The sequence below is a fragment of the Drosophila navojoa genome, chromosome 2 (assembly GCF_054131105.1).
Source record: "Drosophila navojoa isolate 15081-1374.11 chromosome 2, UAZ_NAV_1.0, whole genome shotgun sequence".
Classification (NCBI taxonomy): domain Eukaryota; kingdom Metazoa; phylum Arthropoda; class Insecta; order Diptera; family Drosophilidae; genus Drosophila; species Drosophila navojoa.
Window position 1 is genome coordinate 4,116,866 of NC_142890.1, and position 22,494 is coordinate 4,139,359.

General features: G+C 41.7%; 5 protein-coding genes and 1 long non-coding RNA gene across 9 annotated transcripts; 3 read left to right on the forward strand and 3 right to left on the reverse strand.

The window, feature by feature from the left end:
• The first annotated feature begins 1,959 nt into the window (after positions 1 to 1,959).
• hmw (hemingway) lies at positions 1,960 to 4,116 on the forward strand. Of its 2 annotated transcripts, XM_018113621.3 has the most exons (5): positions 1,960 to 2,287; positions 2,408 to 3,603; positions 3,662 to 3,821; positions 3,880 to 4,013; positions 4,071 to 4,116. In XM_018113621.3, the coding sequence occupies exons 1-5, from the start codon at positions 2,120 to 2,122 to the stop codon at positions 4,078 to 4,080; spliced, it is 1,668 nt and encodes a 555-aa protein (XP_017969110.1). In that variant the 5' UTR covers positions 1,960 to 2,119; the 3' UTR covers positions 4,081 to 4,116. The 2 variants fall into 2 exon arrangements, with proteins under 2 accessions (XP_017969110.1, XP_017969111.1); XM_018113622.3 differs by having other exon boundaries at positions 3,880 to 4,116.
• WRNexo (WRN exonuclease) lies at positions 4,087 to 5,790 on the reverse strand. Its single transcript, XM_018113624.3, has 6 exons — positions 5,635 to 5,790; positions 5,476 to 5,574; positions 5,214 to 5,419; positions 4,918 to 5,145; positions 4,511 to 4,754; positions 4,087 to 4,446 (listed from the first exon to the last, which is right to left on the reverse strand). Exons 1-6 carry the CDS (start codon positions 5,692 to 5,694, stop codon positions 4,291 to 4,293), a joined length of 993 nt encoding a protein of 330 aa, XP_017969113.1. The 5' UTR covers positions 5,695 to 5,790; the 3' UTR covers positions 4,087 to 4,290.
• A 305-nt stretch (positions 5,791 to 6,095) lies between these two features.
• Nup43 (nucleoporin 43) lies at positions 6,096 to 7,358 on the forward strand. Its single transcript, XM_030383098.2, has 2 exons — positions 6,096 to 6,445; positions 6,513 to 7,358. The coding sequence occupies exons 1-2, from the start codon at positions 6,178 to 6,180 to the stop codon at positions 7,301 to 7,303; spliced, it is 1,059 nt and encodes a 352-aa protein (XP_030238958.1). The 5' UTR covers positions 6,096 to 6,177; the 3' UTR covers positions 7,304 to 7,358.
• A 919-nt stretch (positions 7,359 to 8,277) lies between these two features.
• On the reverse strand, positions 8,278 to 13,328 carry gl (glass). Its single transcript, XM_018098021.3, has 5 exons — positions 13,076 to 13,328; positions 11,655 to 11,779; positions 11,200 to 11,330; positions 9,524 to 11,058; positions 8,278 to 9,445 (listed from the first exon to the last, which is right to left on the reverse strand). Exons 2-5 carry the CDS (start codon positions 11,698 to 11,700, stop codon positions 9,322 to 9,324), a joined length of 1,836 nt encoding a protein of 611 aa, XP_017953510.1. The 5' UTR covers positions 11,701 to 11,779; positions 13,076 to 13,328; the 3' UTR covers positions 8,278 to 9,321.
• Positions 13,329 to 19,112: 5,784 nt separating this feature from the next.
• LOC108660403 (retinol dehydrogenase 14) lies at positions 19,113 to 22,320 on the reverse strand. 3 transcript variants are annotated; one of them, XM_018113786.3, is made up of 4 exons: positions 22,119 to 22,293; positions 21,313 to 21,455; positions 20,049 to 20,187; positions 19,113 to 19,986 (listed from the first exon to the last, which is right to left on the reverse strand). In XM_018113786.3, the coding sequence occupies exons 2-4, from the start codon at positions 21,451 to 21,453 to the stop codon at positions 19,256 to 19,258; spliced, it is 1,011 nt and encodes a 336-aa protein (XP_017969275.1). In that variant the 5' UTR covers positions 21,454 to 21,455; positions 22,119 to 22,293; the 3' UTR covers positions 19,113 to 19,255. The 3 variants fall into 3 exon arrangements, with proteins under 3 accessions (XP_017969275.1, XP_089120230.1, XP_017953421.1); XM_089264104.1 differs by lacking the exon at positions 21,313 to 21,455 and having other exon boundaries at positions 22,248 to 22,320; XM_018097932.3 differs by lacking the exon at positions 21,313 to 21,455 and having other exon boundaries at positions 22,119 to 22,307.
• LOC149092063 (uncharacterized) lies at positions 21,376 to 21,729 on the forward strand. Its single transcript, XR_016197357.1, has 2 exons — positions 21,376 to 21,496; positions 21,586 to 21,729. It is a non-coding gene; the product is annotated as an uncharacterized LOC149092063 (long non-coding RNA).
• Positions 22,321 to 22,494: the final 174 nt, after the last annotated feature.

A 22,494-nucleotide genomic window follows, 5' to 3' on the forward strand; every position in this document is an offset into this window, starting at 1 on the left:
TTGCATATTATTAATTAATTTGTAGGGCCGGCTACGTACATACATTTTGGCCAAATATTATAATATTGCACTGGCCCACTTACTTTTGGCCACATTTTCGTTTTGTGCCCATTCACTCACTTCAAAAACACATTGCTCTGGGCCAGCATGGCGGCTGGCTCCACTACGTTTGATTTGCTCAGTTTTTGTGCACTTTATATTCCCCTCAATTGTAATTATATGCTACTTTTTTTTTTCCTTCTTTCTTTCTTTCTTTTTATCAGTTTACGCGCGCATTTTCCGGCTCGACAACACGCCCGCACGCGACTAAGCAACTTGGTCAAATGTATTGCCCGCTGGCCAGATTGCCTCTGCTATGCTATGCTATGCGGTGCTCTCCGCTCGCACGTGGCGCCTTGACAGGGTGTTTAGATGCGAATCGCGCTCTCTTTGTCTCTCTCTCGCGCGCTCTCTGCTGCGGCGCACTGCAGCGCCTGGCTCTCTCGGCTGCTCGGTCGCACGGCACTCGGCCAATATTTACATATGAAGTTGACGCGCGGCGGCAGTTGGCGGCGCCTGAAGTTGCCGCCGGATAGCATTCATTCAACTTTCCGATTGTGGGAGAGTGCGTAAGAAAGCTTTTGGACTCAGTGGCGCCGCTTATGGTGCTTTCGAAGGGGTCTTCATCCAGTTACGTTAAGGATAACGGAAACGACAATTGTTGCTGGCGAATGGCAAACACACACTTTCTGTCATTAGCGTTTGCTCTCTTCTTGCGCTTGATCAAGGCTCACTAACAAAAGCAATGGTGTAAGGGAGACAACAGCATAATTTGCATAATGGCGTTCATTGTGTATGCTTCCATCTTTGTAAATGTGCGAGCGAGATCAGCACATTTCTTAAGCTCAGCCTGTTAGCGTATACAGGAATCATAGAAAACATTTGTGTAAGCGAGACAATGAATGCTAATACTTGCTTGCACTTTGATCACTGCTGTTGTAGCGAGTAAACATGAAGATTGCAGAATGTTGACAAAATCTCATTGGCTGCATGCATGTGTGCGCTGTTAATAACACTAGTGTATGTGTGAACGAAGTAAACAGCTTTGACACTTGGTGGGAGAGTAGGAGTAAACAGGATAGATAATACGAAGAAATGTATGCTAATAAGAATAGCTGACACACATTGGCAGTTATTCTATAACCATGTGCAAATGGTTCTTAGTCCAAATACTAAAAAATATTTTTATGTGTTAAAATTTTTGCTAGTTAATATATAATAATATACATTAACTTTACAAATAATTTAGCAATCGTAATAAAAAAAAAATAAATTACATATTTAATAATCATGCTTAAATACTGTGTATTGATTTATTATTGTATATATTTAATAATTAATTTTTGAGATACATATGCCTTTATTATGGCTACATGTATGCAGGCAAGTAGACTTCATTCACTAGTTGGACAACAAGTGAGTCTCCTGGGAAGGCAGGTTAGGACAAACAACAAACTTCGTGCGCCTGCTCGGTTGTCCACGGCAACGCTCGAGCCGCACTGGCTATGACGTCCTAATAAACAGACAAACTTCCACCTGCCAAGGAGTCGTAGACGGTTGGCAGCACCTCGTAAAGACACTCGAAAGTTACGGTTCAGGTGTTAAAGAACTATGAGTCAAGACAATGTGACGTGGGCGTGAGGATAACAAATAGCGAAATAAGGTAGCAAGGCAGACGGAATAATTCGCAACTATCGTAACATAGCACCTGCCTCACCTGCCTCGGCCACCTCCTGACCGAAACGAAAAAACAGTGGGCGAAATGGGTTCAGTGGCTCAGCTATCGGCTAACCCGTCGTCGGTGTCCCACATCTCAGTGAAGTGTCGAAAACGTAGCGAGAAATCAAACTCAGTGAACCCAGTAATCGGTGAGCGAAGCGTCCCGCTTACGGGAACACCTCGTGAAAATTTGTAGTAGCTCGCATCTACTCTCCATAATACAACTGGATTAAGACATATACAGTAAATATTAGTTAGTCGTATTTTCTAAAAAAACAAAAATAAATAAATCCTGGATCGTATTGAGTAAGTAAAAAAGTCTTGAACTAGCCGGGATATTAGCTTTAGACAACCCAACAAAATGACTGAGCCGCCGGTTAACTCTGAGGAGGATTCTTATATGGAGGAGTCTTTTGATGAAGAGGTGCCCTCCGATGTGGAGGAGGAGCAGGAGTATGAGGAGGATATTGATAATGAGAGCGACACACATAGCGACACCGACGTCGAGGCTGAGTATATGCGTGGAAATGTAAGTGAAAAAACAACAGCAACAACAACAACAACACCAGCTCCGGGTGATAGCCAAGAGCTGCCGGAGCTGACCATCAAAGAGTTTAGCCTCAACAATACCAACCCACTGCCCCCACAGCCACATGCACGCCGTCAACAGTTGTATTCCAAGCGCTCTGGCGGAGGAAGCGGCTTCGCCCGCCAAACTCATGTGAAGTATGACAGCTCCTCGTCCGAGGACGACGAGCCCGTGGTTGTCACCCAGACTGTGGCCGAAGTGAACACATCGACACTGAACCCTGAGCAGACTGACGATGAATCCATATCAGTGCGCACGTTGATACCGAAGAGCGCTAAGCAGCATGAAGGGGATGAAGGGGATTCGGATGAATTGACCGAAGTTGAGGACGAAATGGAAGATGAGCTGGCTGCTGAGGACGAGATTGACTCTGAAAATGAATTCGATGGCAAGGAATTGGCTACCGAGATAGACAACGATGGGAAAGATGAAGAAGCAACGAGCCTACTAGGAGACGAGCAGGACGCGGATGAAGAGGAGGCAGAAGAAGAGGAGGATGGGAACGAACAGGATAATCAGGACTTGCGTCTCAACATGGATCTGGTTGACATCGCCGATGGCTCCGACGGCAGCGACAGTGAGATGGACTCTTCACGCAACAGCGACCCCGATCTGGATGGCATAACCAACTATAAGAAACTGAAGCGCGGTCCTCACTACCATCCGAATTTGCCGAGGAAGCCGATTGTTGATACCGATGCACCGGTATTTCCCAAGCTGGAGAGCATCTACGATGATAATGGCGAGGAGGTCTACAAGCTGGAAGACGATGTGCCTGTACCGGGCGAACCGCTCAATGTCAAGTATCTGGAACAGCAAATGACTGAAATGTCGGAGATGATCATGAAGACATTTCGCCTGAGCGGCGGCTCGGCTGACAACAGTGCATTGGAGCAACTGGCATTGGCCACCAAGTTGATGAAGAAGCACGGCAAACCAAAGTCATTGCCAGAGGATGAAGAGCCGCAATCCCTGGACTCCTCCAAGTCTACACCGACCACAATGCGCACAGAACAGCAAATCGGACGCCGCAGCTGCCGCTGCCCCTCGAGCACCGATGTCAACCAGCCCGGAGGCGGGAACAAGCTACTGATGGACGAATGTGGCCAGGGCGATGGCCTGTTGCGCTATCCACACATGAAGCAGACACAGTCGGCTCGCATGCTCAGCTCAACGCCCAGCTGCCTGCGCAGCGAGACCAGTAGCTTCCACGTGGATGTGCGACGTCCACGCTCAGTCGCCTCCTCCGAGGTCAAGTAAGTGCAGAGCGAACTAGCCCTACATTACGCCTTAAAACTCATATCTGCTTTGCAGCTATAAGAATCTGGGACGCAAGAGCTTCAGCTTCACCAATCCGCAGGTGCGTGAGATCGAGCGCCAGAATAACATTTTATTGAAGAAAATGATGAACGTGAAGCCGACAATAAAGCCAACTGTCAATATGGTCAAGTCCAATACCAATCTCCAAGCTAAGGTAAGCTTATAAAAAGGGACATATATGAATCGATCTATATAATGCCCCCTCTCTAAAGAATCAAGGACCGCCTGTAGCACGCCGCACTACCGCCGCCGTCAACCGCAAGAAGTACCAAAGGCAGATTGACTTGGACAATGATGTGCTGAAGCGCAAGCTGGAAGCCGTGGGATCGCGCCGACCCATATTCAAGTGAGCTATCAGCCAGTTGTTGATTTTGCATTGATATCCAAAATATTATAATTTTAGAAATGTTTAAAGCGAATTTACCAAATTAAAATTTTATGCAAGTTAATGAGTATTGTGCAAATATGTATATTAATATCTAGGTGTGAATGAGTATCAAAGGTCGTTATAAATTTCTAATGTGAATGTATACAAATATAGCCGGAATTTAATATAAAACTTTGGAAATAAAATGTGTAGTATATGTTAGTAATATAGCCTAATTTATCTTCAATTGAAGGGCTCACAGGGTCACCTCATTGATCTTCGACAGGAAGGTTTCGCCCAGCGCTTTGACAGCCTTGAAGGCAGTTTCTCCATTTTGCTCCTTGAACTCGGCCTCGTTCTTCAGTTTCGTCTGCTCGCGCTGCTCTATTTCCCTATAAATGACTTGACCGATCTGAAAGGATTTGGGTATTGATATAGTATAGCGAGTTTCTTAGGATTCTCTTTAGAATACTCACATAGACATCTATGGCCGCATACATCAGTTGATTCTCGTCCAGCGGAATTACATGCCATTTGCTCATGCGCACCTTTTTGCTCTTGTCCATTGCCTTCTTGGCTATGAAATTGGCCAATCTCTCCAGGCTCCATCTGCCGCCCGTCTCGCACACCTCATTGCACCACACGCCCAAATCGACGCACTTCTCGATCAGCGGCTCAGCCGCTACCTCAGGAAAATCGCGTGCCAATTTGCGAAAATCGCTAGAAGTTTGAATATAAATTTTATATATATTAGTGAACAGACTATATTGGGTTTAGTTAAATATGCATAGAGTAATCTAGCCCAAGTCTCACCTGCATCACGTTCATTCTAACTACTAGTCGGTTACTCCCTTATTTTGTTCTTTATCTACCCCACACTTACGCCTTTATATTCACGCCATGCAGCCGCACTTTGGGATGATTTATGAGTGCGACCAGCGCAGCTGGAATCTTCTTTAGCTTGCTTAGCTGATACACATAGCAGCAGCGCTCATCAACGCAAATTTGTATGACGGATGACTTGCCGGGTCCGGTTTGAAAGGAGAAGGGCCACTCCATGTCAAAGGCCATGGGCACAATTTCAGTGTGAGTTTGCTGATCGACCCACTGCCTGAGAAATCAAAATATCAATCAATACATATAGAAAAACATATTGTCTAGTTAAATGTCGACACTTACATGACCTCATCTGCCGAAGCAGCAATCTCTTGGCTTTCCGTGAAATATTTGATGGCACCACGATACTTTATGAACGGCAACTTCTCCGGGATTTCCTTCTCCGGCGAGGGCGTTCCAGCATCTGCCATGGAGCGTGTGCTACGCGTCACTCGAGTGCTGCGGCGCTTGGGGGGATTCTCTACCTCGGCGTTTTCTTTGTCTTTAACCTACATTGGGATACCGCAGTTATATTAGCTGAATCTGAAGTCAACCGTTTGCTTACTATTTCGGGCGTATCCAAATTCTTTCGTTTATTAGCAATTGCACTTTGTTCCTTGACGACTTTCTTTGGCTTCGGCTTTTCCTCCTTAACAGATATTTTCTTCAACGAAAGAAAACTTATTAGTAAATGCTACTATTATTTTTAATTTCGAATACATACTTCTTCTGACACCACATTTTTTGTTGATTTTATTGGCATTTTAATTAAATATTTATCCATGCCCTCTCTGATAAGTTTGTTTACAATAAATTGCCGCCAAAATAATTTACAGTGTTGAAAAGTATTCACAATAATTATTTAGCTTGTTTTCCACTAAATATTTTGCAGTTGCCATAGCGATAGTTGAATATCGCTTGATGAGCAGCAAGAAGTTCTAATTATTCATGAACCAAGTCTTTTATTTATGTTTAAGAGGCATACATATTGTTATCAATTTTAATAATAAGAAAATAGTTTTTACTATGATGTACAATTTGATTTAAAACACCTTAATCGTTAAATAATCGAAAATTCATAGCATATGACTATCGAGGGTATCGCATTTTAACATCTGTTATGCTCATTTTGGAGCTGTTCAATAACAGCGCGGCTAAATGTTAAGGTTATATATATATAGATGCCAAAATCATATGTTTCGTCCCATTAACCGGCATAAATTTATTTATTTGCCATTAATAAACTTAAATTAATCATACTGTCAAAATGTCTATGACGGTAAGCGCCAATTATGTATCAGAGAAGATATCTCAAATCCGTTGGCTGCCAGAGAAGCTGACGCAGAGCGAACGCTTTGTGACTGGCACATGGGACATGGATACAAATTTTGTGCGCGTCTGGCGCTTCCATGAGAATACATATGCAGATAGTGTGGAGCACACACCACGATGCAACGACAAGGTGGCCATGGAGGCCGATGTCACAGGCATAGAGTTTGTCAATGATGATACTTTTGTAGTGGGCTGTGGCGATGGTAAGGGAAAGCAACTATAAAGATATTCTCTTGTATATACGAATGTATAATTTTTTGCTGCCTGCAGGTCGTGTTAGCTTATTTAAAGTGCACAGAGCCGTCGAGGAAGATCAAATCCGACGAACAGAGCACAGCGAACGTATACACGCTTTCAAATATAGTCCAGCAAATGCTCCCTGCACGGCAATTTCGATATACGGCACGGACATCGCGACCGTGGGCGAGGATGGACGCCTCAACGTGCTGAGTGCCAACGATTTGAAGCAGGTGAAGCGCACCATTGAGGCGGACAGCATGAGCTTACTGGCCGTCTCCTTCGTCAACCAGAATCAGGTTGTGACGTCCAATCGAATGGGCGTCATTCGCTTGTTCGATGTGCGAAGCGCGGGCGATGGGCAACCACAATACTCATTTATGGCCGCCAGCCAGGATGAGAAAAGCTCGAACTTTGTCTCGTCCATAGTCACGCATCCCATGCAACAGCACGTACTCATTTGCGGCACTGAGGAGGGCTCACTTACAGTCTGGGATCTGCGGCAACTGGAATATCCAGCTTCCTACTTGAGTACCCATAAGTCGGCCATTACGGCCATTGGATTTCATCGTCAAGATCCCTCTAAGCTGTTCACTGCAGCGGAGGAAGGTGCAGTGTGGATGTGGTCGGACAAGAAGCTTATCGATGCCAGCCAGACTGATAGCAGCAGTGCCTGGCTAGCCGGCGACCGATTGACCTCCCTGATCAATGTCGATGGCATCCTGACCAACATACGCAAAGCGGTCAATTCATTCGATGTCCATGGCTCCAGAATGATCTGTGGCACCGACTCAGAAACCGTTTATCTTATCTACGATGTTTAAGGATGCCCCGATTTCTATTCCAGTTCAAATACACTTTTACTATTTTTTATTAAAATTTGTGTTTGCTATAAGTTAAGATAATTCTAAGTTTATTTTCGCTGATTGGAATCGAATTCATTTCGCAAACGCATTCAGTGATAACTGATGACTCATGGCTAATGGCTAATGATTTATGGCCGATAAACAACGTAAAAACTGATAGTTGATGGCTGATGGCGGATGTCAGATATCCTGATGCGTAATGTCTGATGTCTAATAACTGAAAGCTGATGGCTAATGTCAGATGTCTTACGTCAGATATCTGATATCTGATGTCTGATGTCTGATGCCTAATAACTGATAGTTGATGGCTAATGTCAGATGTTTTATGTCAGATATATGATGTATGATGTATGATGGCTCATGCCTAATAACTGATAGTTAATGGCTAATGTCAGATATATGATATCTGATATCTAATGTCTGATGTCTGATATCTGATATCTAATGTCTGATGTCTGATGTCTTATGCCTAATAACTGATAGTTGATGGCTAATGTCAGATGTTTTATGTCAGATATATCTTGTATGATGTCTGATGCCTGTTAACTGATGATTGATGGCTGATGATAATGACTGCTAATGACTGAAGAACTAATTTCAATGAACTGATATTTGATAATTCATAACAGATGATTGATAACCCCTTTTACTGTGGGTACGTATTGATTCGGATATCTGTATTCACCAGCTTCAATATTAATTGAAACCAATAATAATAATACAACAGAATATTTTACTGGTATTATTCACTTCCTATTCTATTTCAAAAGCATAAAGTCCATCACATCCGTTGACCATTTTTGAGCTTCGCTTGAATTTGAAAGTCCCCAGCTTGATAAGTCCCATTTTCAACTGCATTCTGATGCGCATCGACCGGCATTAAACAAATATATATAGTCCATATTATTTACCCAAATAAAATTATAGCTAAATTTTATTTTTTAAATATATTTTATGCATTTTAATTTCAGTATTCGCAAAATTGGCTTAAATCAAAGCACCTGTCTTACATAATATATGGCTAAGAATACAGCTACAATTAGATATACAATGTCTTAAATATATTATATTTATATATTTATCTGGGTGCTGTGTGGGAACTACATAAGCGTAGTCAAGAATATGAAGCTACAAAAACCTGATTTAATACGCAAATTTTACAAGATTTAAAATTTAAATTTAAAATCATTAAATTATAAAATTAAGCAAAGTTCCATGAAAAATAACAAAAAAAAAAATAAATTAAAAATAATTAATAATGAATTTGTTTTCAAATAATAGAAAATATTCGTTAGTTTTGAACAGACTTTTGTGGATTTATAGTTCATATTCATTGTTTCATTGCCTAGGTTTGTGTCTGACTTAAGGTAATATACTAAACGTTGGCTAATTTTGGATAGATTTATGCGTGTTTTTCAACTACCATATACATACACATACATATGCGTTATTCTAAGCTAATCCATCGATACATTGACATTAATATATATGTATGTATATGTATGTGTTTCTAAGCTAAGTGAATAATAAATACAAAATTATTTCTGGTTCCTTTTAGATATTTACACTTATGCGATTAGGCCTCGATTAGTTTTTTTCGTTTTATAATATCTGTTTTTAAATTTCAATTAAACTTTGAGCATTTACGATTGGTAACATCTCAGGGATCCAGTGGGAACTGTATCATCATCGAGTCATTCCCAACTCTAATAGAATCGCTCGAATTTGGGCGGCTTGTTGAGTGCGCAGAAATAATACCCTGAATAGTTTTGTGTGGGTGGAGTATAGTCGCCGATGCCGTAATTCCCATATTCATAGTTCGCCAAATGTGCGTGGGCGTGGTGATGCATATGTGTGTGCGGATGCGGATGCGAATGCGAATGTGGGTGTGCGTGTGCGTGTGTGTGAGAGTGCGTGTGCGTGTGCGTGTGCGGGGGGTGATAATGCTGAAAACCGCCTGCACTGCGCGGCTTTTGTCATGTGAGGAGAGCACCGCCAATGCCGGCAGAGCCACCGTTGCCACCATTGCCACCGCCGCTGCCATTCGAGTTGTTGCCGTGAACGCGCATGTGCCGATTCAGGTTGCCCGATTGCGAGAATCTAGACAAAGTTGGGGGTTACGTTTAGTTGGGAGTGATTCCAGCTGGGCGGCTTCCAGTGCAGCCGGGCAACACTCACCTGAGCAAACACAATTTGCATTGGTAGGGCTTCTCGCCGCTGTGGATGCGCAGATGCTTGGTCAGCGTGGAGCTGTCCGAGAACGACTTCTTGCAGGAGGAGCAGCGATAGGGCCGCTCGCCGGAATGGGTCCGCATGTGCGTGGTTACGCTGGAACTTTGCGAGAAACGTCTATCACAAATGGGACAGCGGAACGGCTTCTGTCCGGTGTGTGTGCGTACGTGGGCCGTCAGATTGGCGGCCTGTGAGAAGCTCTTGTTGCAGTCCGGACACCGGTACGGCCGTTCGCCGGAATGGGTGCGCAAGTGCGTCTTCAATGTGCTCGGCCTCGCATACGTCTTACCGCACAGCCGGCATAGATTCGGCTTCATATCACCGCCGGCACTGCCCTCGCCATCGGCATCGCCATCCTCGATGCTCTCCTCCTCGTCCTCGAAGGCGGACAGCCCGAGACTGAGCGCTGCTGCCTGATAGCTGGGACTCTTGTGTGGCGGCGTATAGCTCTGCCCGCCACCCGTCGCATAGTAGCCCAGCGTGGCGGCCGTGCTGGTGGCGGGCGGCGAGGGCGTCGACTCCTTGTCGGCCAGCGTGGGCAGAGCGCTGAGCGCGCTCGGCGGCGGAGCGCGAAAGTCGGCCGTGAAGGAGTAGGTGGCCGAGGCCGGATAGTGCGTGGGACTCAGTAGCGGCGGATAGAGCACATTGACCGCCGCCGAGGAGCTGTTCGGCGGGGTCCAATTCATCTGGGAGCACGGCATGGGCACCGCACCCGCATCGGCGCCGTAGCCATGATGCATGGTCATGTTCATGCTCACATTGACACTCATGCTGGGATACATGGGCGGGGCACTGGTGGCATTGGTGGCCGCCTCGTAGTAGCAGCCGCTGCCCGATCCCGCGCCACTCCCGCCGACGAGCGGCCCGTTCCCAATGCCGGTGCTGTGGCCGTGGAGCGCGTTACCACCGTGCGATGCCTGCTGCAAATGCTGCGCCTGCAGCTGATGGGAATGTGTGGACGACTGTGTGTGCGGCTGCGGCTGCTGCTGCTGCTGCTGGTTCTGTTGCTGGTGCTGGTGCTGGTACTGCTGCTGATGGTGGTGCTGACTGCCTGTGGGTGAGATCAGCATCTGGTGCGGATGCACGGTGTAGGAGAGCGAGGCCTGGTGCGGATTGCTGGCGAAATTGTAGGAGGCGCCGCAGGGCGAGAACGGAAAGAGGCTGGGCAGCGGATCGATGTCTAGCGGCGGTAGGCCCGGAAACGTGGATGCCATCTCGTCGGTGCTCCAGTAGCTGCCGTTGCCAGTCAGCGAGGCGACGCTGTTGCTGTTGTTGTTGTTGCTGCTGCTGCTGTTGTTATTGTTGTTGTTGTTGCTGCTGCTGCTGGCCGGCGGCGTGGTATTGATCTGGCTGCTCAGCACACCAATGGTCGGATCGAAGCAGCCGCCGCAGTCGAAGTCGCTGCTGGTCAGCGAGGAGATGGGCAGGGCGGTGTTGCCTTGGCAGGATAAGCAGCCGACGCAGGATGCAGCGCACTCTTGCTGCAGTGCACGCAAAGATAACGATGCCGCGCAGGAGGAGAGAAATAAAAAATGAAAATGAAATGAAAATCAACAAAACCTCTTCAAGCACCGGTGGCAAGTGGCAAGTGAATCGATTGCGAAGCGCGAAGCGCAATGTACCTGCGGACTGTCCAGCGCCAGGCCGAATAATGGATTATTGGGCACATAGCCCGTTTCTGGTTCCACAGGACCTCCGTTTGAGACATCGCACGATATGTACATAGCTCCACCCTCTTGATCTTCCAGGGAATCTGCGCAGGAGAGCGAATCATTTAGCATCATTGGAAAAACGCCAGCAAGCAATGCCCATGCATTTCACACAGTTCACAGCCAGCTGCGGCCCACTGTGCGCCGCATTAAACTCCGCCCCTAAACACATTCAAGCAAAGAAACACACACATACACACACAGAACAGGCGCGAGCAAATAAGCGCACGCGACGCCATTTGCTTTGCCTATGCTCTTGGCTCTCTCTCTCTCTCTCTCTCTCGCTCTCGCTCTCTTTGTCCCTCTCTTGCACTCCTCTATCCTCGCTGGCTTTGCACAACTCCCGTATTTGGATTTTGGAAACTCACCCAGAATTATGTTCAAGAGTTTGGAACCTTTAAATAACAATCCCATGACATGACTCCAGCTGATTTTTGCGTTTTATTTCTCGTTTTTCTACGTTTCATTTTGTCGCATCAATTGCCATTTCCAGCTGCAAAAGTTGAAGTGTTTAACTTATTTATTTTGATATGTGAGGTCATTTATAATTATAATTTGTATATATATATTATATTAAAAACATATAAATAAATATAAATTGAAGCTTCAAAGGCCACACATTAAAATGAAGATAAAGACATGAAATCTGAAATTTTTGTAATATTTTCTTTTCTTTTCTTTTTTTTTTTTTTTTTTTTTGTATTATTAGTTGCTTTGAAATCTTCAGATTTTTTTCCCAAATTTTCTTTTTTGGTATCTGTGTAAAAGGACTACTCTTTAAGTTGTTGTTAAGTTGTTTTTTTTTTTTTTTTGTCATTTGTTGTTTTAGTTTTTTTTTTAGAAATAAATTTGGCAGTAAGCTTAACGTATTTTCAATTCAATTTTAAAACAAATCCTTTGCAAAATCCCAGTTGGCTGCTTAAAAACTAAAAACGTAAATGTTCTGTGAGTTCTAAGCCCAACAAACTTTTATAAGCAAACATATAAATTATATATCATATAAGCAGATATTTGTTTATATTTTAGTTTTATTTTAAAATTATGATAAAAACTTGTAATTAAAGAATTTAAACCAATTGAGTATTCCTTAAATTTAAATAAAAATAAAATCGTTTAAAAATAAATCAGTTAAGTTAAAAGCGAAAATAAAATATTCTTTTTTGTACATATGTATGTATATTATGGAAATAAAATAAAATTGTGCAAAAACATTATACACCGAATCCCCATTTTCAATGAATTTAGGATGTACAAATATTAAACTATTTATGTGAACCTAACTTATTATAATTGATGTATATTATTATTTCATCAAATAGGTTATCACATTTTTATTTCTTAAGCTCGTGATGCTTAACGAATTTATAAACCTTTAAAGTATTTTGAATTTTATAAATAATATTTTTGTGTTGTTGTACAGTAAATACATATGTGTATGATAAACAACAAAAACTTGGAGAAATCGGAAGATATATAACATATTCTCTTACGGACTATTTTTTGTTACTTCTATGCATTCTTGAATACATTTATTAAATATCTATAGTGTTTGCTATTTGCACAATAATGTTTATTTTGAACTTTTAAATTCCACTATAATTATTTTAAAAATTTTCTTATTTTTTTTTAAATGATCTTCAATTTTTATTGAACTTTTATTGTAGTTTCTTATATATCCATTAGGTGTATCCGTTTGAATCGAAGTTTCATTTCATCAACTTTCGAAAAGAACAATTCATCTACTGTTTCACATTTTATGCATAGTATTATTCAAACTATCGAATCGCACCTTGTTGTTAGATAAAAATGTCTCATGATCAAAGCACAGCACAGAATATAAGATTTAATTGATGGAACTTTTCGTAAATAAAACACAAATGTTATATAATTTTTGAATGTCTCTTCAAATGCACTCGCTTATTGGATTGTTTCTTTCTTTAGCGTTCAAACTTGCAAGTTAACGGTTTGGGGGGCGGGCTAGTATCGACTAGCGACTAACGACGACGAGCATAAGAAGGCGACTAATTGTCAGTTTCGGTTCGAAGTCTCTCGGCCGATATTGGCGACGATACCGTCAGAGGCGTCAGCGTCAAAGCGACAACCACAGAAAAAAAAAAAAAAATGCTCACTTAATTACAAACAAGCGACAAAAGGGCGCAAAAGACAACGTCAAACAATACACACACACACACATGAGACACACACACACACAATGACACAAAGTGCCCAACTACTTGGCATACAATCACATGTGTGAGAGACCCTTACAGCAGCGTCTTGTTGCTGTTGCTGCTGTTGTTGCTGTTGTTGCTGACACCCCCCTCACAGCAGCAACCACCAACAGGCAGCAGCAACAACACAGACTGTACAGCAGTCAGTCTGTCAGGCCGGCTGTCAGTCAGTCAGTCAGTTAGCCAACCAATGCGCTCCTCGCACACTGTCTTGCAACCCCCTTGGCTCCATTCAGCAACGCTCATTCATACGTAGCAGCAGCAGCAGCAACGGCAGCAGCAACAGCAACGGCAACAGCAACTGCAGCAGCAGCAGCAGCAGTTTTTCAGTAGTTTTTATTTGTCACCCAATATCTTTACAGTTGGACACCAGATACAAGCGAGCCGGTTGCACAGCCCGGCCGGGCCCAGTGTCTGAGGGCAGAGGCGACCATTGATCGTCTGCTGCTTCCTTCGTTCCATTCTTTGTGGTTAAACATGTTTGCCTCTGCCTCTGCCTCTGCCTCTGCCGCTGCCACTGCCACTGTGACAGTTCATCAAAGGCAGTCTGTCCCGCTCACTCACTCACTCCTCTCAGTTAGCAACCCTCTCGGGCTGCGCGTATCTTGTATCTTTCTCATTTCTAGCGACCAATGACAATTGTATCTGTGCTGCGGAGCTCGGCTCGTCTAAAATCCATCGATCGTTGCTCTTTCGCATAGTTACAATCAACCCGACAATTGTGAATTATTTATTGTCATTCGATATTTCGCTTTGTGGTTGTGTTTTCATTACAGAAAGCTAATAATAAGTATGAAAAAAAAAAATAAAAAATTATGAAACATTATTATTTTCACAGCGAGTCGTTGTCATCGTTCGAGCTTAGTCTAGGCCTAGCAGCAGAATCGTTTGCATTAACTACAGCTTTCCATTTCCCCAATTAACTTTAAGTTTACACGCATCCCACTTAGCCTACAAAAAATAGGTAAGTCTGGGCGTCAGCAACGGTCTGATGCCCGTTACACAAACAAAGATTTTAAGTTTTCTAAAACTGTATTCAATATTTAATTATAAGATTTACGATATTGGACATATTCATGTGCATGATTGATATTTAAATAACTCCATCATATTCATATTCAGCATGTTAGGCTGCAGGAAAATACATAATATTCATTTACGATATTAATTTACGATATTCATTTACGATATTCGCAATCATGGTGTGAACGTAGCATGCTTGCTTATAGCGCTTCGATGTGAAAGTCGTTAAACAGTAATATAATAATCTTATTTATGATTTACGATATTCATCGAAGTTATGTGCAGCGGCAGAACTATACTTTTTAGAAGTTTGATAATAACTATAAGCAGGTCTAACAGACTTTTTCAATGTAAGCAATTTCTCGCGTAACTATAAAAAGGTTTATTTTATGTTCATTCAAAATTTGATCCATAAATATCGTAAAATTAAGTTTTTTGAATATTGTAGGTTATATTGAATGCCTTCATCTGAGAGGTTAATAAATCTCTAATCTGAGGCTAATAAATTGTTTGGTACGTCTGTTTAATATACAATGAAAAATTCAAATTCTAAACTTTTTTCGAGCTCTTTACTAGAAATGTTTATTATTATATTGAACAACATTATAATCATGACTACATATACATATATATAAAATCTCACTTACGTAGCCAATACACTCGCTGTTCACTTTAGCAAGCGTTCATTAACAAAGAATTTGCGAATTAATTAAATCAATTAAGTGTAAAGGCTTTCAGTGATTGCTGGCCTATACATATATGTACCTACATAATATCATTTTACCATATTGGTGGGAATTTTTAAGACCTACAGTGAACCTACAGCAACGTCGTGTGTGTTAAAAGTTTCGAGCAACATAATCAATGTCTGAGCGAATCCTGTTTTTCAGCACCTGACAGAGGATACTATAATAATGTCATTGCATATGCAACGGATAGTAGGAGTTACTATATAGAGTTCAATAAACAGAAGACTTTTATGGATTTATGATATGATGAATCGCATTAATGAAATTAGGAATGATATATGATATATTTTTAAGTGAAAGATATCTAACGATATGAAACCTCTATATCATTTGAGGTCACTATATCATATATGTAGCTCTCTTAGATGATCTTATAAACTTAATAGTTTTTTCATATATGTGTATATGCAAATCCCTGTTAATATGGAACTCTCAATCAATCGCAATTGAAAGCTCTTAAGAGCATTCAAACTTCGGCTTACGGAAATGCCTTTTCCATCTTGTTACACACGACTACAAGTGCGATCAGTTTCAGCTTGTCCAGGACCTGGGTCGAGCTTGAGCTCTTGCTGTGAGCCATGTTTTGCTGCCGATTGTCAGAACGCATTAGGCTCAGGATTACGCAGCGATGGAGCTGAGCCTGGTAGCTGCCTGTCGGCTGGCTGACTGGATATCAATAACAATTTTGGCTTGTTTGCGATGATTAGAAATGATCGCTTGGGTCTCGCAAGTGTGCTCAGGTGTCAGCTGTGCATACCTGCTCGCGCCCGTCCCTAGGCGGCATTCAGCTCGATTGCTTAGAAGCTCAGGCCCACAGTGCTTAATTAACCACAAAATTCTCGAAAATTATTTGCCCCGACTGTGATTTGTTACATGTATTACTAAGTGAGTGTGCAAACATTGCGGGATGCGAACCACCACCACCAGCACCAGCACCACCATCATCAGCATCATCATCATCATCATCATCAGGGTGTACCTGTTATCACACCAGTCGCATCACTATCAATTTGGATTGTGGCACGTGAATGTTTGTTTGCTCAGAGCTCAGCCTGGGTCACTATTTGATTAAAGTCTTTGCCTGGTTCTCTGGTTGTCCTGGTCGTGCTGGTGCGCCGCACAATTGTTGCCTCTACTTCTCTCGGGCGTGCCCCCTCCTGCCCATGCAAATTCAGTCAGGCATTTCGTTTCATTTGCGTCGAACTCTGTGCATTCTGTATTCTTATTCTCTGTGCGCTCTGTGCGTTTGGGCGGGGCTTCAAAAATCAATGAAATACTTTTCGGGTGGCACTCGTGAGGCTTCCCAAGCACTGGCTATGCTTTGCCTTTACATTCATATGTCGGATAGTCGAAGTCACTCGACATGCCAAATCTCTCACAATAGTTAACACATTCTAATCGAAATGCCAACTCACATTTGGTCTAATTATGTTTCTCTTTAATGGAATTATTTCATAAATATATTTTGTTTAATACATATTACATTTATTATTTAGCTGTCGAATCGATAGGCTCTATTAAATCGTGTGTAGCGCACTTAATGTGCTTTAATTTATTTTTGCGTCGCTTGATTTCTTTAAGACTATATTAACTGAAATTCTACCGGTAGACTTTAAAAGATATTTGCGTACATTTAATGTAATAACTATTAAAAAATTTTTTTAAATCAAATAATAAAAATATATTAAATTTTTAAATTCCTTATAAAGATGGAATAGATAATTCAATTTCGAATTGAAAATTAATTGAATAAAATGTGAAATAGGATATAGAAATTATCAATTTAATATCAGGCAAATGCTACATATTACGTTTAGTACTCCTCCTCAAAACTCTTAATACATAAATTGTCAAATGTTTGGATTAAGATAAGAATTGAATACATTTTTGACATAATTAAATATATTCTGTTAAGAATGAAATATATAATATAAATATAATCTTATGAGAATAAATAAGAAGTTAAAAGAAATTCATATTATATACAGCATATAAATTACATTAGAATAAAGATATCCAATAACAAGCCAGAGATATGCAAGATGTGAAAATCAATGTACTCTAATTTAAAGCATATAGAGCATAAAATTCATAGAGTCACTAAGCAACTCTTGAGACCGCTAGAGAGAGAAGAAGAATTCTAATAAATAACTTAAATAATAATAACTTAACTAATAAATAACTTAACTTAATATTAGTAAAATTAAATTGGGTTTCCATGGCATACAGTGAAATTAGCTATAACTTCATTAATATTAAAGTAAAAATAACTATATATAAAGAGATATTCATCAATAGATATTCTCATATAAGTACTCCTTTGACTTGAAATATATTTGAAAATGAATTTGAGCAACTGTCAGCCTTTCGGCTAGTGCGGCGCACGTCACTCCGGCTGTGTAAAGTATCGATGTCCGGCTGACAGTTGGACGAGGCAGGACACTGTAGTTTGGCTGACAGCTGGACTCGAATCGAACCTCGAGTGCGGCTCATAGCCCATTTCTTATTAAAAACCTAAGCCAGCTTATTAAACTGCGACTTATTGCTAACTGAAAGACAGCCGAAAGACCAGACCAGGCGACAGTTTGAGCAACTGTGCAGGACATGAGGTCCTGGTGCAGAGGCCGCCCCAACGCACGACTTGAATTACAGTCAAAACTGGAACTCCGAAATATGTTTGTGGATACTACTTTGAGAGCACACTTGAGTGAAGCGCGCCAAATTAAAATTGTAAGCTGATACTTTCCCGAGGGTTTCCCCGTCCCTTATCAATGGCTAAAGTTCCTGAACGAATGCGCGATGGGCAAAGGGCGACGAGACGATCGCTGAGGGCTGGACAGGGGTGTATGGGCGTGGCATCGAGCAGGCAATGTAGCAATAAAATGTCACGCTGTCAGCTACTGTTTTACGTTGTTTATTTTTTATTAGAGAATCACTTCCGCAAACAAATGGGCCGAAGACAATTTCACACAGCAGGCGCTGCAGGGGGGTAGATCGATAGAGACTCATAGATAGATCCCGAAGGGGAGGGGCGTATCTATTCATGGGCAATTATCCTAGTGCCGAGCTGCGTTCGGACACGTTTTGCCGCAAAAACCGCAAATGATTATCCTGTAAGCCTTTGGATAAATATTAAATTTCAATTATAGTCGTTAACATATTATTAGCGGGCAATCATTATCATTATCATCAGCATTGGCGCCGGGCTAATACAGAAGTCACGTGTCAACCAGCCGCCGATAATAATCGCATTCGGCACATCGGCCGCCCTCTGCGGTTGAGACAACGAGATGCGCTTGCAATTTTATCAGATTAAGGACCCTCAGCAGCCACGTCGTCCCTTGAGTGTTGAGTGTATCCTTTTAGTTTACTTTTTTTTTCCTTGCTCGCCCTCAACAGGTGAGAACTGCACGCACATTGTGTGAGAATCTCAATTTTTTTCGGTTGTTTGTTTTTGTGATTCTCCTTTGTGCATATGTATCAAGTTTCCCATTGACGCTGTGATTTGTCGTTTTTATTAATTCTCATGAACTGACATTGAAACTCCTGCGTAAGGAAATCATGCAAGAGCCAAAAAGCAACAACAAAAGTTCATTTGCCGAGAGAAATGCATTAAAGCGCAGTTATGGAACTAGTTCCTAGCCAATAAATACTAAAAATGTTAACAGCTTACAAACTGACTGCTGCATTAACAGACGTGCTCAGCCATTAACAGAAGCGCTGTTAAAAATGCATTTAACAGAAAGTTTCTTGTATTCAAATTTTGGTTCATTTTTGTGGGCTTTAAAAATCAATTATAAAATATATAAACAAAATACAAATATTATTTACTTGAGTTTATAAAGACTTTTTATTGTTTATTTATTTAAGTGAAAACCTAAAGCTTATGATATGCTCCCCCAAATTACGATTTATATGAGTAATCAAAATTTTGTTAAACTTTTCCATGTTTTTAACGAGTACAGCTTAGATCTTGGGATCCTGGGGCGTGAGTTTCACAATCTTCACAGACTCCTCCCATATTTGACGCGCCTTTTCCATATCCATAGCGGCAGCACTCAGTGTCGCCTCCTTGCAGTCCATGAAGTATTTGCCCGAGACATTGGCCACCTCATCGGATGTGGCCAGATAGATGGTGGTTTGGGCGCCCGCCTTGGTCGTCTTGAAGAAGCCCTTGGTGATGGCCATCATGGGCAGGTTGAGGGGGAAGGGCACATTGCGCCAAATGCCCGAGTCAATCATGCCCGGATGCAAGAAGTTGACTGTGACATTGGTGCCCTCCAAGCGCTTGGCCAGCTCGCGGGCAAAGTAGATGTTGGCAAACTTCGACACGTAGTACAAGTAGGCGGCAGGGAAGGTGCCAATGGGATTCAGCTTGTTCACATTGACCGAAGCGAAGCGATACAGCTCCGAGGCGACGATAACAATGCGTGACGGTGCACTCTTCTTTAGCACATCGATGAGCAAGTGCGTCAGCAAGAAGGGGCCATAATGATTGGTGGCCATGGTCAGCTCAATGCCATCCTCGCTGGTCTGGCCGCGGAAGGCCAAGGCCATGCCGGCATTGTGAATGAGTACGTCGATCTTTGGCTCCGTCTTGACAATATCAGCCGCGAATTCGCGCACCGACTTCTGTGAGCCCAAATCGAGCTTCTTCACCAGAACTTTGTTGTTGTTGGTCTCCTTGACGATCTCATCTGAAGAGATAATAGTTTAAATTAGAGTGTTTACTACAGTTTATATATGTATGTATAAATACCCTTTGCAGCATTTGCTGTTTCCAGATTTCTGCATGCCATGATCACCCTAGCGCCACGTCCTGCCAGATCCTTGGCGGTCTCTTTGCCAATGCCGCTGTTGGCGCCGGTAATAATAACAGTTTTGCCTTCCATTTTCGTCTGAAATATACATATACATATACATACATATACATATATAATATAATGCACATATAAGTTTTACAGTTAGTAATGTTGGCTATTTAGTGGACATTACCGGCTTACACCCTATACTAATTTTAAGTTTGTAGCTAATGTAATGACAGTGTTCTAGTCGTCTCGGTTTTTTTCCCTTCTGCTTGGTCATCAACGGCGTGTCTAATTGCCGACCCCCGTGGAAGCTCATAAAAAGCCCTGTGTATTGTTTATTCCCCCTCTCTCTCTCTCTCTCTCTCTCTCTTTCTAATTTTAGAGGTAAGTGATCTCTCGACGTGTGTAATACAAATACCGTAATAGAGTCGGCTCGACTACCAACGCACAGCTTACAAAGACTAATTAAGTCTACGTCACGGCGTGGTGAACTATTTGAAAAACTAGAGTTACACTCATAAAATTCAGTATATATAATGTACGTACATATGTTACAGAGATATTATAGAGTACTCTAGCTGCATTACTTCTAAATTTGATGTATCAAATGTGATGCTAGATTTGTGTCAGGCTATGCTCAAAACAGAAAAGCTCATTAGTTTAACGGTTCTTAGTTCGATGATCTTAAGGTTTTGCTCATAAGTGGGAAAATTGTTTTGAAAAAGAAATAAGAAGATGCCTAGGGCAGATTTAAAAAGTTCTAGAATACTGCAGAAGGCCAGAAAACTAAACTCTTTTCAATATTTAATTTGCATTTTCTATTTATATATGTATAGATAGCTTACATATGCTTTGTTTCTTCTATATTTTCCCTAGTATCAATAATGTTGTGAAAGCTCATAATGATCTTTGTGTCTAAACCGACAGAAATCGTTGCACAATTCATTACAAATGTAATATATCTCCCATATAATATATTCCTTACTTAAGTAATTCATTCACTCAAGATATGTGATCTTACGTTAGTATTAATTACATTGTATCCAGTTTTATTAACTGTCAGTCCCCCAAAACGCTTGCATAGCTAATTATATTTCTAATTGTTTTCCGCTTGTTGAAGATCACGATCTCTGTAGATTTATAGCTAAGCATTTGACGGAAGTGCGAATTTGGATAGGAATGGGGAAGAGGCTAGTGGGCTGGGTCTGTGTTTACCTCAGTGAAACAACGTCCCGCCGTAATGCGTAAATAGAATCGAATGCTCAGCAAGGTGGCCACAAAGGCCGCTGTGAGTGTTATGATGCACATATCGCGGACATAATGATCGCTTGGCAACCAGGCCAAGACGAAACCCATTGCTATAAATAATATTGTGGACAGCATTATGTATATTATATGTGTATGTATATGTCTATGCAAATTAGATTATATAATACAATGATATTCATTCAAATCTGAAATTCAAAACACGTTTTCTCGTTTAACCAGCTCAAGATCGAACCAACAGCAGCAAAGACAACGAAAGATCTCTGGCTAATTTAACACTTGCCAAACGAAATCATTAACGAAATTACATAAATTGTTCATGAAGAAAACTAAATTCAAAATCAATATAATATATTGGAAATTTTATACTTTCACTTTTCATATGAGCCCGATAAATAATTATGAAACGGATTTTTGATGCGCTCGTCGAGGCCAAAGCAACGCGCAGTTCATTGCCGTTACACAGGTAGGCAAAAGAAAGCCACAAATTTGTAGCTGCTGTTGCTGCTGCTGCTGCTTCTGTTATTGTTGTTGTTATTGTTGTTTTCTCTTCTCTGTCTCTTCTTGTGTTTTTTCACTGTCCACGTCACTAAAAAAAAGTTGCCTGACTTGGGTACGTATTGGTTAACTGGTTACGCTTCTATGCTTCAATAACTGCAACTTCTTCAAGCTAGAATTGACCCGATTTTTTGCTGGCTGCCTTCCTCTTTTTGGCAACAAAAATGCTTTAAAAAAGTGCCTAGTCAGCAACTCACCTGTTTGATTTATATATGAGCTATATATTTATGACTGTAGATTATATTATTGCAAACGCTGTAGATTTGTACTTTGAACTAGCTGTGGAATTTTAATGCCAGATCCAAAACTCGACTCCCAATCACTACCTTCGCCTTGAACGCTTGCTCTGCGACTGGCTGAAGAGACGCGCAGCTGAATGCGTCTCGCGATCGAAGCTGTGAGCATTGCTATTGTCAAATAGCCGTAATAGTTGTTATTTATGGCTGTGCTTCTTGTTGTTGTTGCTCACTTGCTGATGGCCGGCAAAACAAGTTGAAGCTCAGCTTGGAGCTGTCGTCAAAGAGCGCGCAGAGAGTGTAGAGAGCAAGAGAGAGATAGAGCGTCTGCTGCTGG

Coding starts and splice junctions, on each gene's coding strand:
- hmw (XM_018113621.3), top strand. CDS start 2,120: ATGACTGAGCCGCCGGTTAACTCTGAGGAGGATTCTTATATGGAGGAG. Junction 2,288..2,407: donor CTGAGTATATGCGTGGAAAT/GTAAGTGAAAAA, acceptor CTGCCCCCACAG/CCACATGCACGCCGTCAACA. Junction 3,822..3,879: donor ATACCAATCTCCAAGCTAAG/GTAAGCTTATAA, acceptor CCCTCTCTAAAG/AATCAAGGACCGCCTGTAGC.
- WRNexo (XM_018113624.3), bottom strand. CDS start 5,694: ATGGATAAATATTTAATTAAAATGCCAATAAAATCAACAAAAAATGTG. Junction 5,575..5,634: donor AAAATGTGGTGTCAGAAGAA/GTATGTATTCGA, acceptor CTTTCGTTGAAG/AAAATATCTGTTAAGGAGGA. Junction 5,146..5,213: donor GCTTCGGCAGATGAGGTCAT/GTAAGTGTCGAC, acceptor TTGATTTCTCAG/GCAGTGGGTCGATCAGCAAA.
- Nup43 (XM_030383098.2), top strand. CDS start 6,178: ATGTCTATGACGGTAAGCGCCAATTATGTATCAGAGAAGATATCTCAA. Junction 6,446..6,512: donor TGTAGTGGGCTGTGGCGATG/GTAAGGGAAAGC, acceptor TGCTGCCTGCAG/GTCGTGTTAGCTTATTTAAA.
- gl (XM_018098021.3), bottom strand. CDS start 11,700: ATGGGATTGTTATTTAAAGGTTCCAAACTCTTGAACATAATTCTGG. Junction 11,331..11,654: donor ACTCTTGAACATAATTCTGG/GTGAGTTTCCAA, acceptor TCTCCTGCGCAG/ATTCCCTGGAAGATCAAGAG. Junction 9,446..9,523: donor TGCAAATTGTGTTTGCTCAG/GTGAGTGTTGCC, acceptor AACTTTGTCTAG/ATTCTCGCAATCGGGCAACC.
- LOC108660403 (XM_018113786.3), bottom strand. CDS start 21,453: ATGGGTTTCGTCTTGGCCTGGTTGCCAAGCGATCATTATGTCCGCGAT. Junction 20,188..21,312: donor CGGGACGTTGTTTCACTGAG/GTAAACACAGAC, acceptor TGTATATTTCAG/ACGAAAATGGAAGGCAAAAC. Junction 19,987..20,048: donor AACAGCAAATGCTGCAAAGG/GTATTTATACAT, acceptor TTATCTCTTCAG/ATGAGATCGTCAAGGAGACC.